General features: G+C 39.1%; 1 protein-coding gene across 9 annotated transcripts in view; it reads right to left on the bottom strand.

Annotated features, from left to right (window-relative positions):
- The window catches only part of MYO18A (myosin XVIIIA), a 527,256-nt gene that overhangs the window by 396,604 nt on the left and 110,568 nt on the right, over nucleotides 1–20,084 (bottom strand). For all 9 annotated transcript variants that reach the window (XM_053706173.1, XM_053706175.1, XM_053706166.1 and 6 more), the window contains 4 exons: nucleotides 12,224–12,400; nucleotides 9,230–9,320; nucleotides 6,784–6,976; nucleotides 5,244–5,330 (listed from right to left, as the gene is read on the bottom strand). In XM_053706173.1, the coding sequence (XP_053562148.1) occupies nucleotides 5,244–5,330; nucleotides 6,784–6,976; nucleotides 9,230–9,320; nucleotides 12,224–12,400 (548 nt within the window). The remainder of the gene's footprint in view (nucleotides 1–5,243; nucleotides 5,331–6,783; nucleotides 6,977–9,229; nucleotides 9,321–12,223; nucleotides 12,401–20,084) is intronic.

Raw genomic sequence — 20,084 nt, 5'->3', positions numbered from 1 at the left:
CTATGATCATCATGAACTGACCCTCTTGAACCAAAGGAATAATGGAACGACTGGTTTCCATTTTGAAGGATGGAACCCTGAGGAACTTTTTCAGACACCTTAGGTCTAGGATAGGACAAAAAGTTCCCTATTTTTTGGGAACCACAAACAGATTTAAAAAGAATCCTAGACCCTGTTCCCTTACTGGAACTATCACTCCCAGGGAAGAAAGGTCCCGAACGTAATTCAAGAATGCTTCTCTTTTTATCTGGTCTGCAGATAATCTTGAGAGGTAGAACCTGACCCTGGGAGGGAAAGTCTTGAATTCTATTTTTGTAACCCTGAGATACTATTTCCAGAGCCCAGGGATCTGGAACATCTCGTATCCACGCTTATAAAAAAGAGAAAGTCTGTCCCCCACTTGATCCGATCCCGGATCGGGGGCAAACCCTTCATGCTGATTTAGACTTTGATGTCCTTTAGGTCTATTCTTCTTGTCTTGTGGTAGAAAAGATCCTTTTCCATCTGTAACATCAGAAATTATTTTTTCCAGACCAAGACCAAACAAGGTCTTACCCTTATAAGGAAGTGCCAGAAGCTGAGACTTGGAAGTAACATCAGCTCACCAAGATTTTAGCCACAACACCCTGTGAGTTAGGCACAGCGAAGCCAGATATCTTGGCTCTCATTTTAATAACCTGCATGGTAGCCTAAGAAATAAAGGAATTGGCTAGCTTGAGAGCCTAAATCCTGTCTTGGATCTCCCCTGGGAGTCTCTACCTGAAGTGAATCAGACCAGGCATCATACCAATAAAATGCCGCACTTGACACAGTGGCAATACAAATTGCATGTTGCCATTGAAGACCTTCATGAACATACATCTTCAAATAAGTCTCCAGCTTTTTGTCCATCCTTAAAAGAGCAGCTATCCTCCATAGGAATAGTAGTTCTCTTAGCCAGAGTAGAAATGGCTCCTAATTTAGGCACCTTGCGCCAAGAATCCTTAATAGAGTCAGCGACCGGAAACATCCTTTTAAAGACAGGAGACGGGGAAAAAGGAATCCCTGGCTTCTCCCCTTCCTCTGTAATAATTTCCGTTGCACGGTCTGGAACAGAAAACACTTACACAGAGGAAGGAACATCGAAGAATCTATTAAGTTTACTAGATTCCTTATGGTTGACAATGACAAGAGTATCGGAGTCGTCCAAAGTAGCCAAAACCTGCTTTAATAATACACAAAGGTGTTCAAGCTTAAATCTGAAGGTCACTACTTCAGCATCAGATAAAGGAATTATACTGTCCGAATCTGAGATTTCCCCCTCAGAGGCTACCTACGTATCTTCCTCATCAGAAGTATGAGGGAGAGCAACCCGAGTAGCAGAAGATGGAGTAGAAACCTTACTATTTGAATTTAAAATTTCCCTCTTTTCCTTTAACGTATGGAAAGCAGATAATTCCACAGATACCACAGAAGATACATGAGCAGCAATTTCTGCAGGCAATAAAACTCCACCAGGAGATTTGAGAGGAACCGCAGGGCACTGCATGTGACACCATTGAGGCTTGGGACGTTTGAGGAGAAAACTGTGGCATAGCCTGAACAGCATCTTCCTAAGAGACATTAGGCTCAGATTAAATATTTTAGTTTAGACATGAGGAAAAAAATGTTTTATCATTGTTACTGTCACTTTAAATTACACTGAAAAGAAAAGCCATTCAGAGCTATTTTATTGAATAAAAACTTTCCTAACTAAAGACCTCTGCACCTCAGCCTATAACTAAGGTGACTAACTGTCCTCCCTCAGGTTATTAACCCCAAGAGAGCCCCACTGGAGAACGTATCCAAAAACAAAGTCTTATTACAATAAAATTGGAAATAACATATCAGCTAATAATGAAAACTGATGTTAACCATAGAGCAGCAACAATAACATTCTCATCAGCAAGTTACTTGCTGTACTTAGAATCCACTCACAGAACAAGCCGACACCGCTCCGTAGTGGAAACAGAAGGTCACATGACCGGCTTGAAGAAACTGCGCCACAAGCTAAGCACGCGTTTCAAGCCGGCTGAAAACTAAACCAACACATATAGAAGCCGTTCCGCTCCTCTAAATGAGCCGTAACGATTTCCTTCACACTCTGATCGAAATATGCAATCTTCTTTCGTGCTTTCTACACAGAGCAATAAACCAAAAGAGCGCCAGGGTGCTTTTAAACTGCAATAAACTAAACTAATGAGCCACAATAAACAGTTAACCCCTTCATACCTATAAAGGGGATTAACCGTCTCTTGTCACATATATTAGAAGTGCCTGCACACTGCCTAAAAAAGATCCTCAAATAAGGATTCCTTTATCAAGTCCCCAAAAATAATGCAGAGTTTTACTTCATTTATTTTAAATAAAAAACTCTGAAGTGCAAGTCTCCGCACCTAGAAGACAAAAGCACTTACCTGCATCTAGCCGTCCGGCAGGGGGACAGCTTACAAGGTGTGAAAGGACACATACTCCTTACAGAGGCCAGTGGAGAAAAGAGAACATAGAGTAAACCTACTCTGGCTTTCTATACCATGGGCAGCAAATATGTTAGAAAGACGCAGCAAGGCCCACCTCACAAGTTCCTAACAGCTTTAAAGTCACCACTACTCTACTGCAGAGGTTGATGTGGACTACAGCTATACCCAAAAAACTTGCTTGAAGCGAAAAGAAATCTAATTTTCTTCAGACACCAAAACTTCACCTCCTCCATTGACAGAGGCAAAGAGAATGACTAGGGATTATGGGTAGGGGAGTGACACTTAACAGCTTTGCTGTGGTGCTCTTTGCATCCTCCTGCTGGCCAGGAGTGATATTCCCACTAGTAATTGATGACGTTGTGGACTCTCTATATCTAAGGAAAGAAAGACATCTACATATCAATCATTGCTTTGAATACATCATATCTAGCATGTATTTACGGTTTAACATCCCTTTAGTGCAGTACTTGACACAGTGTGTCGGTGGCAGAGTGTAGGTGTGTCCGTGCTTCAGAATTTATTTATTTTTAATTTACATTTAAAAAAAAAAATTTGGGGTTTCCGACTTTCCGCCTGGCTGCTACGGTTGACACGTGATTGATACCTAGTGGGTCACAGATCATCTTAACCTATTGACGCAGCTCAGTGGGAACTGAAACTATTCCCATTGGCAGCACTTGGCTCATGACTGCACGTGTAGTCTCCTCAATCGGCTCATGACTGCATGTGTAGTTAGTAAGTGGGACAGCAGTGTGTTTGCAGCACGGGCAGTAATCAGTCGGACTCACAGAACTCTTAGGGGGGCAAGCTTAAATGCTGAGCTAATGTCAGAAGTCAAAGTGTGTTTTTTTGCAGCTAGCTCCCAGTAGTGCATTGCTGCTCCTGCTCTTGATATATGGATAGGAAGTGGAAGCTTAAAAAAATGCTTGATGAAGAAATGTGAGTGTCTTTAATATTCTACCAAATATTCAGAAACAGTGTTCATCCCATCAAACTCATACATCTCATTAAAATAGTAAGTAGCTATTGGTGTTATTAAACTTTTTTTCATTCTTGCACATACATTTTGTTATTATATAATTTATGTATGTGTCCCTATCTCTTAAAACAAGTTAGTTTAACCTCCTGTTTGCTAGTACAACTGAAATACTGTGTCGCAAAATGATGTAGGTCTAAAAAGTGCGTCACAGACATGAGAAGTTTGGAAAGCTCTGCTTTAGTGTGTGACTCTAATTCTATTCATAAAGGCCAGATATAGAAATGACATGTAGAACAGCTACAGAACCTGCACAATAAGCTGCAACAGTCACAATCTTGACCATCTGGGAGCCATTTACAATAATGTACTGAGGATATTACAGACTCATTATAATGTTAAAAAGGGGCATCAATATCATTGTCCGCTGTCCTAACTAATTTTCTTTTAACAGAATTTTGAGGTTAATTTCTAATGATCTATTATTATCGATCCAGTATTATGCCCCAAACTTTGCTCCCACCTATTTGTTAATACTTCAATAATATATATGCAAGCAAAGGAAGAAATGTCCATCTAGATAGAAATCTCATACATGAAGTCTATATGTTTGACTTACAAAATTCTAGTATGCAAAGTGCTCACATTTCTTTTCAGGTAAAAACATATATATATATCCCCCAAAGAAATAACTTGCACCCGGTTTCTTCAAGAAACTGGGTGCAAGATATTTCTTTGGAGTGACTCTGCACCGGCCATTATTACCTTACAGGGAGTGCTAAGGTTGTGTAAGATAGATATATATATATATATATATATATATTCACTTGTTCCCAGTTTGTTGGATTGAAAGCTTGCATTTTTGGAAGGGACCTTGATGAGGTACCTGGACTTGTCCCATTTGGCCAAATGCTGTTACTAACCCTTCCATTTTTGCTTTAAATCTTAGCTGAGAGCTTGTAATTGAGTGCTGGACTTTCTCTGTGTGTTGTATTAATTTGTTTTGTAATTTTCCCTATGGGCCTTGCACCCAGACCTGTCTGGGGTTAACTGCATGTGACTCTGGGGACAGCACAGCTTCCTGTGAGTGCCAGTGATCACCCAGGGCTGAGCATATTGCAGGGTCATAGGATGTGTACCCAGTTCAGTCTGAGAATGCAGTCCCCTTCCGTGTTTTGTATACGTCTACGGTGATTACATAAGCCTGTGCACCCTTCACTTGCTCCCAGTTTGTTGGATTGAGAGCTTGCATTGTGTGGCTGTTTTAGTGTCTCAGGTTTTTGGAACGGACCTTGACTTGTCCCATTTGGCCAAATGCTGTAACTAACCCTTCCATTTTTGCTTTTAAATTTAGAGGAGAGCTTGTAAGACTTTCTCTGTTAGAAATATATATATATTAAAAGTGACAACCATTAAAACTACTTGGCTACATGTTGAAGCTGACTTAGCTTCAAAGTAAAGCTTACACATCTTGAGGAACTCTGTATAATGTAAATGTATTCTCCCCTGACAAAAAAAAACACTGATAACTACCAACAATCTTCATTTTAAGTTTCTTTAAGAATGGGTTGAAAGTAGCTTATAATATTCCCCCTTAAGCAGTGATTTTTAAGTTTAGGCATTTGGACAACTGAGAGAATATTTAATAATTACTTACCTCTGACCGGCAAAGCACAGTCCCATAGAGTAATTACAAACATAAGAGAGAGAAAATAATTTAACAGTTAAATGAGCAGTGGTCTGTGTCATTACTTCCCTGGCTTGCTTACCAATGCTTGATGCGACGCTTGGTCTACAGCAGCTACTGAGCCAGATGTACTAGGCTCTATTTCATCTAATGCAAGCTCTATATTTTCCTAGAGGGGATAGATGAGTTATTAGTATCACTGAGTCTAAGATTAAAGTTATGGTATCATTAGAGATCAGTCAGTTAATTAGTCCTTCCGTGAACAAGATGGTGCAGGGAGCTTCTGAGAAATCACTTGCAGTTAATGTAACTCTTTTATCAAACTGATAGAAGAGCCTATATTAACAAAATGGGTACCCAAATATGCAAATTATTCTTTCAACCTAATTATATATAATGCTAATGAATGGATGGTCTCAACAGGTGTTTTTGTTCATTTTAACCACATCTGACAAGTGCATAGGCCACTAAGACACCCGTCTTTCAGAAATTAAGTGTCCAACGGGACATTCTACGGATGTAGAGCTGTAATTAGACTGGGTGTGAGATAACATTTTCAAACAGAGAGCCCTCAGGAACCCCGTGCATCAAATCATTCAACCAATTATATTTAATTGAAAGACTATCTAAAGTAGAACTTCTATCACAGAGAATAAGGCATGAGTTATCTACTTAAGATAATCATTAAACAAAAAACTAAGGAAATGTAATTGGAGAGGGATGTCAAGAAATCATCAGAGGGAGAAAAAAAAAAAAAGATAGAAGGGTAGAGGGAAAGAATTTTAAGTGCAACAAGACAATCTGAAAGTCAGGGGTAGTAGCAAGCTAACAAGCAATGTGTTATAAAAGAAAAGCTTTGGTAGCAATAATCTCATTTGCAATACGCTCAAAAGCAATAATTCTGATAACGCATCCAATTCAAAATGTATAAACTTTTGGCAATATATTAATAACAAAGGATGAAAATAAAATGTATCCTTTGTCTAATATTTGTTTTGTCTACTTTTTAAGGACCGCAATAACACTAGGCCGATTATGGAAGCTTGTGGAAAATGTGCTATAATAAGTTACAAAAAACAAATGAATGTATTTTTTATTAAATAGACAAATAGTTCACATTGTACTTTACTTCACTTGTGTCAAAAACAGATTTTTAGAATTCTTGGAATTGGCAATAAGGCTTTTTTTTTGTCTTGAGTGACAATAGTAAGTTATATATATTTGGTAGCGCAGAGGATGAGTGCCAGCAGATATGTTAATAGTGCAATCTTGGACACTTGTGCCATAGGCTCACCACCAATGTCTTAATATATAAATGGGTGTGGCGTATACAGCCACTTACAATGCAGAAACATACCCGAGCCATTATGAATTTGTCGTGTGGGATCCTAATATTTGTGACAAATCTTTTTGAATTGTTTTTCTTCCCAATTAGAAACATTAGGGCATCATGGTCTATTATTTAAATCTAATGATGGGAAAGTCACAATACAATCATGTGAAGCAACAAGACTAATTGTGAAAGATTCTGGATTTGTTCGCTTAATGTATCGGGCACAATCATTTATCAGAAAGGTCAGTGATGGATGAGATGAGTTTTATTTTAACAACATGGGAAATACCTCTTTGTATCGCTCAAGCTCCTGAGTAAATGTCTTCTCATGAAATAGGGCCTGCAGACGCTCCTGGGCATAGTTGTGGCACAGCTCCTCAAAAGTGGCCCCTCGCCCCTGCTTGACTAGCTCTGGGTTCTGGAAACCAGGAGTGTCCACAATCATGATTGAACACAATGAATGCTGGTTGGATTTCAAGGCTCTGCAGGCACAGAAAATAAAAAGACAGGTATACACATCAGCTCACAGTAATATAATATAAAGAGACACTTAAAGCACTAAACACTCTTGAGATGGCAAGCAGCCACAACACACTGGTACTTTACGTTGGCAAAAATGAGTCACTAGATTCTGTACTCACAGTTATCAGTAATATTAACAACTATAATAAACATGCAAAACAAACAGAAATTAATACCAGATGCTGCATATGCCATGAGATATGGAGTTTGTAAGTTGAGATCAACACTAAATATACCCTCTTAACAGCCACTTCAATCCTCCAAACCATCACACAGCCGTTAAACTGCAGATATAAAAATTCTAAGCATGGTTGTGAACAGGAACACATAAATATCTTTTACTTAGTGCAGCAAAGTTGAGAAATGCTTTGCACTGCGGAATACAAAAACTGTGAATCTTTTTCTGAAGGGCTTCCTAGGATTCGTCTTAAAGATGCAGATCAGATGATGGAACAAACAACAAGAACAGGTTTTAAAAAGGGACATAGAAGTGACGAAACGATAAGATTTGATTTTGTATCATTTTTAAATAAACAGTTTGCTCCCCTGTACAGTGGAATTTAATACGGCACATTTGTAATTGGTTTTAGGTAATAAATGTATTTCTGTATTTGCCTATATATACTGTCCCACCTGCACCATATGTTATTAGTGTTTTACATTTTAATTAAAAAAAGTCTTATGCATCTAACAGTGACTGCTTTTGCTAGAAATGCCTGCACAGCTCAGTTTCTTGCTTGTTTGCTGCTGGAGAAATATCTTGTTGAGCTGAAGTATTTGCTGGGCCAACAGGGACATCTGCTTGTGTGTTTCAGGTATCAGGATAACCAAGATCTTTCAAACTACAATTTTTAATCACCTCAAAAATTGTGTACAACCAATGCACAAAGGACAGACAAAAGCGCATGCGCGGGTAGGCACCCTAAATCTACCAGTGTGCAGGCTTGTACAAGATCAACATCATGTGGGATTACAATGAGCATAATAATGGTTTTACAACGACCAGATTGTACTTATGAATTACAAGACTAGTCAGGATTAATTCAGTTTGTTTGATTTCTCTTTAAAAAATAATGCATATCAACAGAGCAAGAAAGTATCCTTTAACCTCTTGGTGGCCAGAAGTGTATAAATACTATATCACTATGTGTTTCAGCCCTCGTTTGCAGCTAGTGTGTTAATAAACCATTGCTTTTAATTACTTTAAGGGATATATTAACACATTTCAATATTTTTTTGTTTTTTTTTCTCCATTTCTGATGGTAAAGCATGCACTAAATATTTCATAGGTCCTTCCAGACCTTTAGGGTCAGTTTCCTGCACATTTCATGATCTGTAATGCAAAATAACTAATTACACTAATTATACAGCACTCATCACAAAGGATACCTCAAGGTGTCTACTGTGACCTAAATCCAAGCAAAAGGACAAAACCACAAGGGATGGAGGTAATGAACCCACACTTCAAAAATTCAGAAAGGGATTGGCTTTGGTTTGATTCTTTACTACTTCCAGTACCGAATGCACTTGATAATATGACTGAAAACATCTCAAGCTAAGAGATTCTAATTCGGTTTTTCTACCCAGAATGCTGCAACCTGTCAATCTAAGAAATGAAGGTCCTTTTGGAAAAGCAGTCAGATTCATTTAGTCAGCACATCTGTGTTTATTTCTGGCTGAAGTTTTCTTATCAGTATCATGAGTTACTTTTCTTCCATCCAATGTATGCATCTATTTGCTTTTTAATGCATCGGAGATTTAAAGGGATATGAAGCCCAAAAAAATATTTTGTGATTTACACACAGCATACAATTTTTTTTTTTTTCCAATTTACTTAAAATTAGCATCAAATTTACTTTGTTCCCATAGTATTCTTTGTTGAAGAGATACTTAGGTAGGTGCCTAGAGCACTAACTGGCAGGTAATATTGCTGCCATTTAGTGTTCTTGCAGCTGGATAACATTCTTGCAAAACTGCTGTCATATACTGTGCACTCTCCAGAGTTTAAATCCTTGCTTTTCAACAAATGATGCCAAAAGAACAGACACAGTGTGATCATAGAAGTAAAGTTTTCTAAAATTGCATGATCTATATGGAATGTGAAAAAAATCTGGGTTTCTTCTCCCTTTAAGGATTCTTATAGGAAAGTTTGCAATGAATTATGACAAACAAATGAAGAGTTTTATGGTTTAGAAATTGCACTTTATCCATACCTGTTTAGTAATGAGATGAGCAATGTGAAGAGTTCAGAGAACAAGCCAGAGGCCATGCCTTCCAGGCAATCCAGTGCAGAGAGTTTAGTACCTACAAAGGGGGGCAGAGGAAAAAAGTTGTACTAGACTCTAGAAAAAAGCAAGTAGACATATTTATATAAGTATCAAGTGATCAGCATGAAAGCTATAAACGAAAACTATTAGATATAGGAATAGATACCAATTAAAGGAACAGTACACACCTTGTAATTACAAGACTTTTGTGTTGCAGTACAAAAACAATCAGCCAAGTCTGCAATTATTTATCCAATAATCTAGAGCCATTTAACCTAGATTTTGTGGATTCAATGTATGCTCGCTTCTAATTTGTAGCTTGTCTAGTCTGCAGCAGAGTATTGATGTCATTTGTATAAAATACAGCCTTGTCTAATTATTAGTGATCAGTGTACTCTTGCCTCACGCTGTGTCTCAATAATACCAGGCCTATAAGAATAGTTGTCTAGTCATGAATTCATCTTTTATTTTGCCAGTTCTTTTTCAGTGGACTTAAACGGCTATGTTAACAAATGAAAGATACTCTGTGTGTACAAACACTGCTGCCAGATGGCTAAAGACACGTGCACGCTCCTGAGCTCACCCAAAATTACTCTTTAATAAAGGATACTAAGCAAAATTGCTAGTAAGTATTTAAACATTGTTTATTTTTACTTCTATCAATTTTGCTTAGTTCTCTTAGTATCCTTTGTTAAATAGTAATTCTAGGTGAGCTCAGGAGTTGCTGTAGACAATGTTTCAAATGCTGCCATAGAATGATGCTAAAAGTCTATGGATGTAGAGTTTGCAACTATGTATAACATAATAAACATTGTTATAAACACAGCTGTCAGATGGCTAAAGACACCTGCACAATCCTGAGCTCACCTAGAATTACTCTTTAGTTCTCTTGGGATCATTTGTTAAACATAATTGATAAAATAAGTAAATTGGAAAGTTGTTTATAATTGCAAGCGCTATCTGAATCATAAACTTCATTTTTACTTTGCAGTCCCTTTATAGGACACAATTAAATACAATAGAATTGCATCATTTCATATAAGCAGTAGATTTTTTTTTCTGACAATTTTATTTTTTCCCCCATTTGCGGCCCCTTGTATCATTTTAATTTTGACTTTAAGTGTCCCTTTAACAAATATCAGAAGGCAGAACTATTCTCTGGAGAAAGTGCAGCATCATTTAAATTCCATCAATGTATCCTAGTTTTAAACTCCTATGCACAAAATGTTTTTTTCTTCCACAAACATAAGCTCAAAGTGTTAATGTAGAGAACAAGATGAATGTCAGTGAGCACTACAGAAAGGTGCCAGTCAGGGCTTTTCATCTAACATTTTAAAAAGGTTAAAATGTAATGGCAGAAGAGTTTTTAAGATGCATGAGGTGAACGAGATATTTAACAATTTATGTAACAAGAGCCTCATGATCAGTGCTTTTAACAAGGAAGGGAAGTCCCTTTAATTTAACTCTTTATTACTGGTCACATTACAGAAAGTTGTGATTGAGTTACAGTGCTGCCCTGAATATTTTATACTGACACACAAGAGATTTGTATCACATAAGAATGGATCGTGATTTTGTAGTTTATTATTTAACACTATGTATAAAGAAAGATAACAAAAAGTAAAAAATGATTTACAAAAAGCCATGCCATTATTAATTTAAAGGGGCACTAAATTCAAATGCAATTTAAAATTATTATGTATACGTGTTTGTGATTTGCTGATGGCTGTCACATGATATAGGGGACAGGGAAAATGGAAGTAATTTTGCATTTGTCAGGGGGGAAAATCTACCACTTTTTTAGTATGAATTTATTAATTATGCAATCCTACTCTATTTAATATTCTGTTAATAATGGTTCATTAAAAAAAAAAATATCTATAACACTTTTCTATGGTCCAGGTAAGATTATTTTAGCAGTCCCTTTTAACCAAATAGGTCTTATCAAAGTTTCCATGGCGAATACAATTGTGCTTTGCCAAACACACATTGTAGAACAGTTTGTTAGAGCAGCAGCATTTAGTTTAACTTTAATATATGACTTATCTGACTAAATGTAATGTATGTCATACAGAAAACACATTTGTTATTTCAAATGATGAGTGTTCTATAAATATCATCTACTCAGTTTAAATAGCTGGGTCATGTAACCTACAGAACTGCATATAGCTATTTGACTTGCAAGTGCTTGTAATGGTTTTAACCTGGAAAATGCAACTATCCTTTATGTATATTTCATGATTAAATTGGAGCTTCTGCTTTTCATGCAGTTTTGAATGTGGCGTGTACCTGCACTATACGGCCTTACTTTGTTTTATCGGCTGCTTCAATTAATTGTACTTCTCCCTAATATCACTTCTAATTAAACCTCAATCGATTCTCAAAAAAAGAAGAATGGAGCAGCAACCAGCAGAGAAACAATTTGCAGAAAATGTAGCAGCAGCAGCAGTCGTCCTACTCCAGGCCCAAAGCTACTGCGGTACAGGGTGACCTACATATTAACGTACCACAAGGTCAGTCTATCTCAGGATTTTGAAGACTATAACACATACCATACTAATTACATGGCACGTTTAAAAATACCTAGATGTTGTAAAAACAATTTGTAAAGATTACAATATACTTTTAGAATTAAAAATGCATGATTAAAGTGCATGAAAACGTAAGACGTATAGAGCAACTATGTATAAAGTAGTGTGTAATGATGAAGCTGCAAGTATATCAGAGTACCTGGTTTTTATAAAAAAACACAGTAACCCTTGAAAATGTGCATTATTTAAACACATTCCACATATTTTCTGCATGAATATAGGTCCAGTTAGAACAGTTTATTCTGAGCTTTAAAACAAGTCAAAAAAGCAGGAAGTGATCAAATGGTCTGTAGGATAGAAGGTCACTGGGTAATAAGGTTATGGATTAGAGTAGGTAACAGCTGCTTACCTGAGCCATCTACTTGGCTTCCATCATCCAGGCCTTGGCGGAAGGAAGTAGACTTCTGTAGGCCACTATTTTTAGGTTGGTGTTTGAACACTGACGAGGAGAGTTGTTCCAGTGAACAGCCCAAAAGGTAGGCGGCTTTCTGTGCCCACTCATGCCGTGCAAACTGCTTCCTGCCCGCTGAGGAAACGTATAGAAATAAGTGAGAGCAAGAACGTATCTAACATGGAAATAATGCGCATTTGAACAGCAATGCCAGTAAGAGGTATCTTACTTTTTTTTTTTTAATGTTTTCTTTTACAAAGATTGGTCTCCCCCGCCCATCAATGTTAAACATAATTGACTCAAAAGCACATAAAAAGCAAGTGCGGGCATGTGGTTAGGACATTTATAGGGCAGTAGGAAAACATGCTTTGGAAAAAAAAAAACATAATTTATGCTTACCTGATAAATTTATTTCTCTTGTAGTGTGTTCAGTCCACGGGTCATCCATTACTTATGGGATATATTCTCCTTCCCAACAGGAAGCTGCAAGAGGATCACCCAAGCAGAGCTGTCATATAGCTCCTCCCCTCACATGTCATATCCAGTCATTCGACCGAAACAAGACGAGAAAGGAGAAACTATAGGGTGCAGTGGTGACTGGAGTTATAATTTAAAATTTAGAACCTGCCTCAAAAAGACAGGGCGGGCCGTGGACTGAACACACTACAAGAGAAATAAATTTATCAGGTAAGCATAAATTATGTTTTCTCTTGTTAAGTGTGTTCAGTCCACGGGTCATCCATTACTTATGGGATACCAATACCAAAGCTAAAGTACACTGATGATGGGAGGGACAAGGCAGGAACATTAAACAGAAGGAACCACTGCCTGTAGAACCTTTCTCCCAAAAACAGCCTCCGAAGAAGCAAAAAAGTGTCAAATTTGTAAAATTTGGAAAAAGTATGAAGTGAAGACCAAGTTGCAGCCTTGCAAATCTGTTCAACAGAGGCCTCATTCTTAAAGGCCCAGGTGGAAGCACAGCTGTAGTGGAATGAGCTGTAATTTTTTCAGGAGGCTGCTGTCCAGCAGTCTCGTAGGCTAAGCGTATTATGCTACGAAGCCAAAAAGAGAGAGAGGTAGCCGAAGCCTTTTGACCTCTCCTCTGTCCAGAATAAACGACAAACAGAGAAGAAGTTTGTCGAAAATCTTTAGTTGCCTGTAAGTAGAACTTCAGGGCACGGACCACGTCTAGATTATGCAAAAGACATTCCTTCTTTGAAGAAGGATTAGGACATAATGATGGAACAACAATCTCTTGATTGATATTCCTGTTAGAAACAACCTTAGGTAAAAACCCAGGTTTAGTACGCAGGACTACCTTATCTGAATGAAAGATCAGATAAGGAGAATCACAATGTAAGGCAGATAATTCAGAGACTCTTTGAGCCGAGGAAATAGCCATCAAAAACAGAACTTTCCAAGATAAAAGCTTAATATCAATTGAATGAAGGGGTTCAAACGGAACACCCTGAAGAACTTTAAGAACCAAGTTTAAGCTCCACGGAGGAGCAACAGTTTTAAACACAGGCTTAATCCTAGCCAAAGCCTGACAAAAAGCCTGGACGTCTGGATTCTCTGCCAGACTCTTGTGTAAAAGAATAGACAGAGCAGAAATCTGTCCCTTTAGTGAACTAGCGGATAAGCCCTTCTCTAAACCCTCTTGTAGAAAAGACAATATCCTAGGAATCCTAACCTTACTCCATGAGTAACTCTTGGATTCACACCAATATAAATATTTACGCCATATCTTGTGGTAAATTTTTCTGGTAACAGGTTTCCGAGCCTGTATTAATGTATCAATAACCGAATCCGAAAACCCACGCTCAATTTCCAAGCAGTCAGCCTCAGAGAAATTAGGTTTGGATGGTTGAAAGGACCCTGGATTAGAAGGTCCTGCCTCAGGGGTAGAGACCATGGTGGACAGGACGACATGTCCACTAGGTCTGCATACCAGGTCCTGCGTGGCCACGCAGGCGCTATCAGAATCACCGATGCTCTCTCCTGTTTGATCCTGGCAATCAGTCGAGGTTGCAACGGAAAAGGTGGAAACACATAAGCTATGTTGAAAACCCAAGGGGCTGCTAGTGCATCTACCAGCAACGCTCCCGGGTCCCTGGACCTGGATCCGTAACAAGGAAGCTTGGCGTTCTGGCGAGATGCCATGAGATCCAGATCCGGTTTGCCCCAACGACAAATCAGTTGAGCAAATACCTCCGGGTGAAGTTCCCACTCCCCCGGATGAAAAGTCTGGCGACTTAGAAAATCCGCCTCCCAGTTCTCCACGCCTGGGATGTAGATCGCTGACAGGTGGCAAGAGTGAGACTCTGCCCAGCGAATTATCTTCGAGACTTCCAACATCGCTAGGGAACTCCTGGTTCCCCCTTGATGATTGATGTAAGCCACAGTCGTGATGTTGTCCGACTGAAATCTGATGAACCTCAGTGTTGCTAACTGAGGCCAAGCTAGAAGAGCATTGAATATTGCTCTTAATTCTAGAATGTTTATCGGGAGGAGTTTCTCCTCCTAAGTCCACGATCCATGAGCCTTCAGGGAGTTCCAGACTGCTCCCCAGCCTAGTAGGCTGGCATCTGTTGTTACAATCGTCCAATCTGGTCTACGAAAAGTCATTCCTTTGGACAGATGAACCCGTGACAACCACCAGAGAAGAGAATCTCTGGTCTCCTGGTCCAGATTTAGCAAAGGGGACAGATCTGAGTAATCACCGTTCCATTGACATAGCATGCATAGTTGCAGCGGTCTGAGATGTAGGCGCGCAAATGGCACTATGTCCATTGCCGCGACCATTAAGCCGATTACTTCCATGCACTGAGCTACTGATGGGCTTGGAATGGAGTGAAGGACACGGCAAGCATTGAGAATCTTTGATAACCTGGACTCCGTAAGGTAAATTTTCATCTCTACAGAATCTATAAGAGTCCCTAGAAAAGGGATCCTTGTGAGTGGTAACAGAGAACTCTTTTCCACGTTCACTTTCCACCCATGCGACCTCAGAAATGCTAGAACTATCTCTGTATGAGACTTTGCATTTTGAAAACTTGACGCTTGTATCAGAATGTCGTCTAGGTACGGAGCCACCGCTATGCCTCGTGGTCTAAGTACCGCCAGAAGTGAGCCCAGAACCTTTGTAAAAATTCTCGGGGCCGTAGCTAACCCGAAGGGAAGAGCTACAAACTGGTAATGCCTGTCTAGAAAGGCAAACCTTAGGTACCGATAATGATCTTTGTGAATCGGTATGTGAAGGTAGGCATCCTTTAAGTCCACTGTGGTCATATATTGACCCTCTTGGATCATGGGTAGGATGGTCCGAATGGTTTCCATCTTGAACGATGGAACCCTTAGGAACTTGTTTAAGATTTTTAAGTCTAAGATTGGTCTGAAGGTTCCCTCTTTTTTGGGAAACACAAACAGATTTGAATAAAACCCTTGCCCCTGTTCCGTTCGCGGAACTGGGTGGATCACTCCCATCACTAAGAGGTCTTGTACACATTGTAGAAATGCCTCTTTCTTTACTAGGTTTGTTGATAACCTTGACAGATGAAACCTCCCTTATGGAGGAGAAGTTTTGAAATCCAGAAGGTATCCCTGAGATATAATCTCCAACGTCCAGGGATCCTGTACATCTCTTGCCCAAGCCTGGGCGAAGAGAGAAAGTCTGCCCCCACTAGATCCGTCTCCGGAAAGGGGGCCCTGTCTTCATGCTGTCTTAGGGGCGGAAGTAGGCTTTCTGGCCTGCTTGCCCTTGTTCCATGACTGGTTGCCTTTCCAACCCTGTCTGTAACGAGCAGTAGTTCCTTCCTGTTTTGGAGCGGAGGAAGTTGATGCTGCTCCTGCCTTGTAATTACGAAAGGCACGAAAATTAGACTGTTTGGCCTTTGATTTGGCCCTGTCCTGAGGAAGGGTGTGGCCCTTACCTCCAGTAATGTCAGCAATAATTTCCTTCAAGCCGGGCCCGAATAAGGTCTGCCCTTTGAAAGGAATGTTCAGTAGTTTAGACTTAGAAGTTACATCTGCTGACCAGGATTTAAGCCATAGCGCTCTGCGCGCCTGTATGGCGAATCCGGAATTCTTAGCCGTAAGTTTGGTTAAATGCACTACAGCATCCAAAACAAACGCATTAGCCAGCTTAAGGGTTCTAATCTTGCTCAAAGACTCATCCAATGGTGCTGTGCGAACCGCCTCTTCCAGAGACTCAAACCAGAATGCCGCTGCAGCAGTGACAGGCGCAATGCATGCAAGAGGCTGTAGTATAAAACCTTGTTGAACAAACATTTTCTTAAGGTAACCCTCTAATTTTTTATCCATTGGATCTGAGAAAGCACAGCTATCCTCCACCGGGATAGTGGTACGCTTGGCTAAAGTAGAAACTGCTCCCTCCACCTTAGGGACCGTCTGCCATAAGTCTCGTGTGGTGGCGTCTATAGGGAACATTTTTCTAAATATCGGAGGAGGGGAAAAAGGCACACCGGGTCTATCCCACTCCTTGCTAATAATCTCTGTAAGCCTCTTTGGTATAGGAAAAACGTCAGTACACACCGGTACCGCATAGTATTTATCCAGCCTACATAATTTCTCTGGGATTGCCACCGTGTCACAATCATTCAGAGCCGCTAACACCTCCCCTAGCAACATGCGGAGGTTCTCAAGCTTAAATTTAAAATTTGAAATTTCTGAATCAGAACCGTCACCCACAGAATGAAGCTCTCCGTCCTCATGTTCTGCAAATTGTGACGCAGTATCAGACATGGCTCTCGTGTCATCGGCGCGCTCTGTCCTTAACCCAGAGCTGTTGCGCTTGCCTCTTAACTCAGGCATATTGTATAATACTTCTTTCATAACATTAGCCATATCATGTAAAGTGATTTGTAAGGGCCTTGATGTACTTGGCGCCTCAATCTCACGCACCTCCCGAGCGGGAGACGAAGGTACTGACACGTGAGGAAAGTTAGACGGCATAACTTCCCCCTCGTTGTCTGGTGAGAATTTCTTTATCGGTACAGATTGACTTTTATTCAAAGTAATATCAATACAATTGGTACACATATTTCTATTGGGCTCCACATCGGCTTTTAAACATAATGAACAAGCAGATTCCTCTGTATCAGACATGTTTAAACAGACTAGCAATGAAGCTAGCAAGCTTGGAAATTACTTTCAATAAGTTTACAAGCAATATAAAAAACGCTGCAGCGCTTTTAAAAAACACAGTTGAATAACAAAGAACTAATTCAGTTATAGTCAACAATTCTTTAAATGTATTAATTAGCAGAGGATTGCACCCATTAGCAAAAGGATGATTAACCCCTCAGTACCCAAAAACGGATATCAAATTAAGATGTAACGCTTTTATCACAGTCAAACACACTGTCACAGGTCTGCTGTGACTGATTACCTCCCTCAAAAACGAATTTTGAAGACCCCTGAGCTCTCTAGAGACGTCCTGGATCAAGGAGGAAGAAGTAGGAAGACTGTGCTAGAATTTTAACTGCGCAACAAGGCGCTAAAAAAGTCCCCTCCCACTCATTTACAACAGTGGGAGACCCGATATAACGGTTTCTATGCAGAAATATATGTTAGCCATGTGGAAAAAAATCATGCCCAAAAGGATTTATCACCAAAGTACCTCACAAAACGTATAACATGCCAGTAAACGTTTTAAAAACAAACTTTTTTTAATGTCATGCAAAGTTATCACTAAGCCTGCAACCAGTCGCTTCCACTGCAGATAAGGCTTAAGCATTATTTCAGTATTAACAGTATTTTCTCAGTCAAATTCTAGTCCCTAGAAAATAACTCTACTGTGCATACATTTATCAGCCTGATACCAGTCACTACTACTGCATTTAAGGCTGTACTTACATTATACGGGTAACAGCAGTGTTTTCTTAGTCAATTCCATTCCCAGAAAATATTGTACTGCACATACCTCATTTGCGGGGGGACCCCGCTTGCTATTCACATTTTCTGAAGTTACCCCACTCCTCAGAATGTCGAGAACAGCCAGTGGATCTTAGTTACGCCTGCTAAGATCATAGAAAACGCAGGCAGTTTCTTCTTCCAAATACTGCCTGAGATAGAAAAAACAGCACACTCCGGTGCCATTTAAAATAACAAACTTTTGATTGAAGAATAATTAAGTAAAAAACTCCAACTCCTCTTGCGACCTCCTTCTTTGTTGAGGGTTGCAAGAGAATGACTGGATATGACATGTGAGGGGAGGAGCTATATGGCAGCTCTGCTTGGGTGATCCTCTTGCAGCTTCCTGTTGGGAAGGAGAATATCCCACAAGTAATGGATGACCCGTGGACTGAACACACTTAACAAGAGAAAAATTGATTAATATATTGACTATTAGGAAAAAAGTGACAGTTTAAAGGGATAGTAAAATCCAAATTAAACTTAATGATTCAGATAGAGCATAGTATTCCAAACAACATTTCAATTAACTTCTATGTGCTTTGTTCTTTTGATATCCTTTGTTGTTGAAGAGTAAACCTAGATACTTCAGAAGCAGCAGTGCACTATTGGGAACTAGCTGGTGATTGGTGGCTGCACATATATGCCTCATATCATTGGCTCAGCTACCTTCCAGTAGTGCATTGCTGTTCTGGAGCTGACTTTTCAACAACGGACACCAAAAGAATGAAGCAAAATTTAATAAGTAAAAGTAAATTGTAGAGTTTACTTTTTAATTTACTTGTCCCTGTAACAAAAATATGGGATTTTAATTTTGAATAGAAAACCCATCTACAAAATGTATTGTGATAGTGGAAGGGGAAAGAAAAAAAAAAGGCTCTGCGGTATTGCTGTTCAAATATACTGGGGCATTTAATGACCACTAGCTACCCAAAAATGTGAAAATGTCAGACATGAAAAAAGAAAAACAAAATGATATATACAGACATATAAATACATACACACTTATTTAGTAAAGTTACCACCACCATTACATGAAGAGCAACATACAGTAGATGAAGAGCATATATAAAGTGACCAATTGGGAAGATGTTCTTAGGCTATGCAGGAATATAATGAAGTTTCCATACAACACACAACATATACTGCTGAACAATAGAATCTTTCAAACAAGGGAGATCAAATAGATCCCTGTGGCTTATGTCTATGGCAGAGGATTTGTGAAATGTTTTTCATAAAAGAATGCAAATTAAGCAGATGGATATTCTGGCAATACGGGCGTCTGATGTGGCAAAAGGTTCCCCAGAGATCCAGATGAAACTCATATGGGGGTGCAGGAGTCACAGGGACATTAAATATGATTATGTAAGAATGACTCAATTAACACTTCTCATACAGTGAGCGGAACAGATTTGGAGTAAGAATGAAATTCATATGAAAGTTCATAAAAGCAAATTTAAAAAAAACAACAAAAACAAAACCAACATGTTTACCTTCATCTGCTTCTGTAATGCAACGGAGCAGCATGCAACATGCAAATAAAAACAGGCAGTTAGAAAAGAAAACACAGTATTGTTGTTATTGAGCATCTAGCTGTGACTATGAAGGAACGGCTTAGACAGATATAGCAGGTTGCAGGAGCAGGCTGTGCACGGCCAGGCATCAGTGTGCCGTTACATAAATGTGGCCAATTTATACTATTTCTTCTGATGAACAAATAATTCAATTATTTTAGCCTAGCAGCAACTGGAAAAGGCATTACTGAAGGTTTCTGTGTGGAAATGAAGGTATTAATACATATATTTTTATTACTGAACTCTTAAGTAACAGTTAACACTAAAAAAATGTATTGTTTAAAAAGATAGATAATCCCTTTATTATCTAT

This window comes from Bombina bombina, chromosome 3 (assembly GCF_027579735.1).
Source record: "Bombina bombina isolate aBomBom1 chromosome 3, aBomBom1.pri, whole genome shotgun sequence".
Lineage (NCBI taxonomy): Eukaryota > Metazoa > Chordata > Amphibia > Anura > Bombinatoridae > Bombina > Bombina bombina.
The sequence above is the reverse complement of the archived record's forward strand: the minus strand, read 5'-3'. Positions and strand labels throughout refer to the sequence as shown.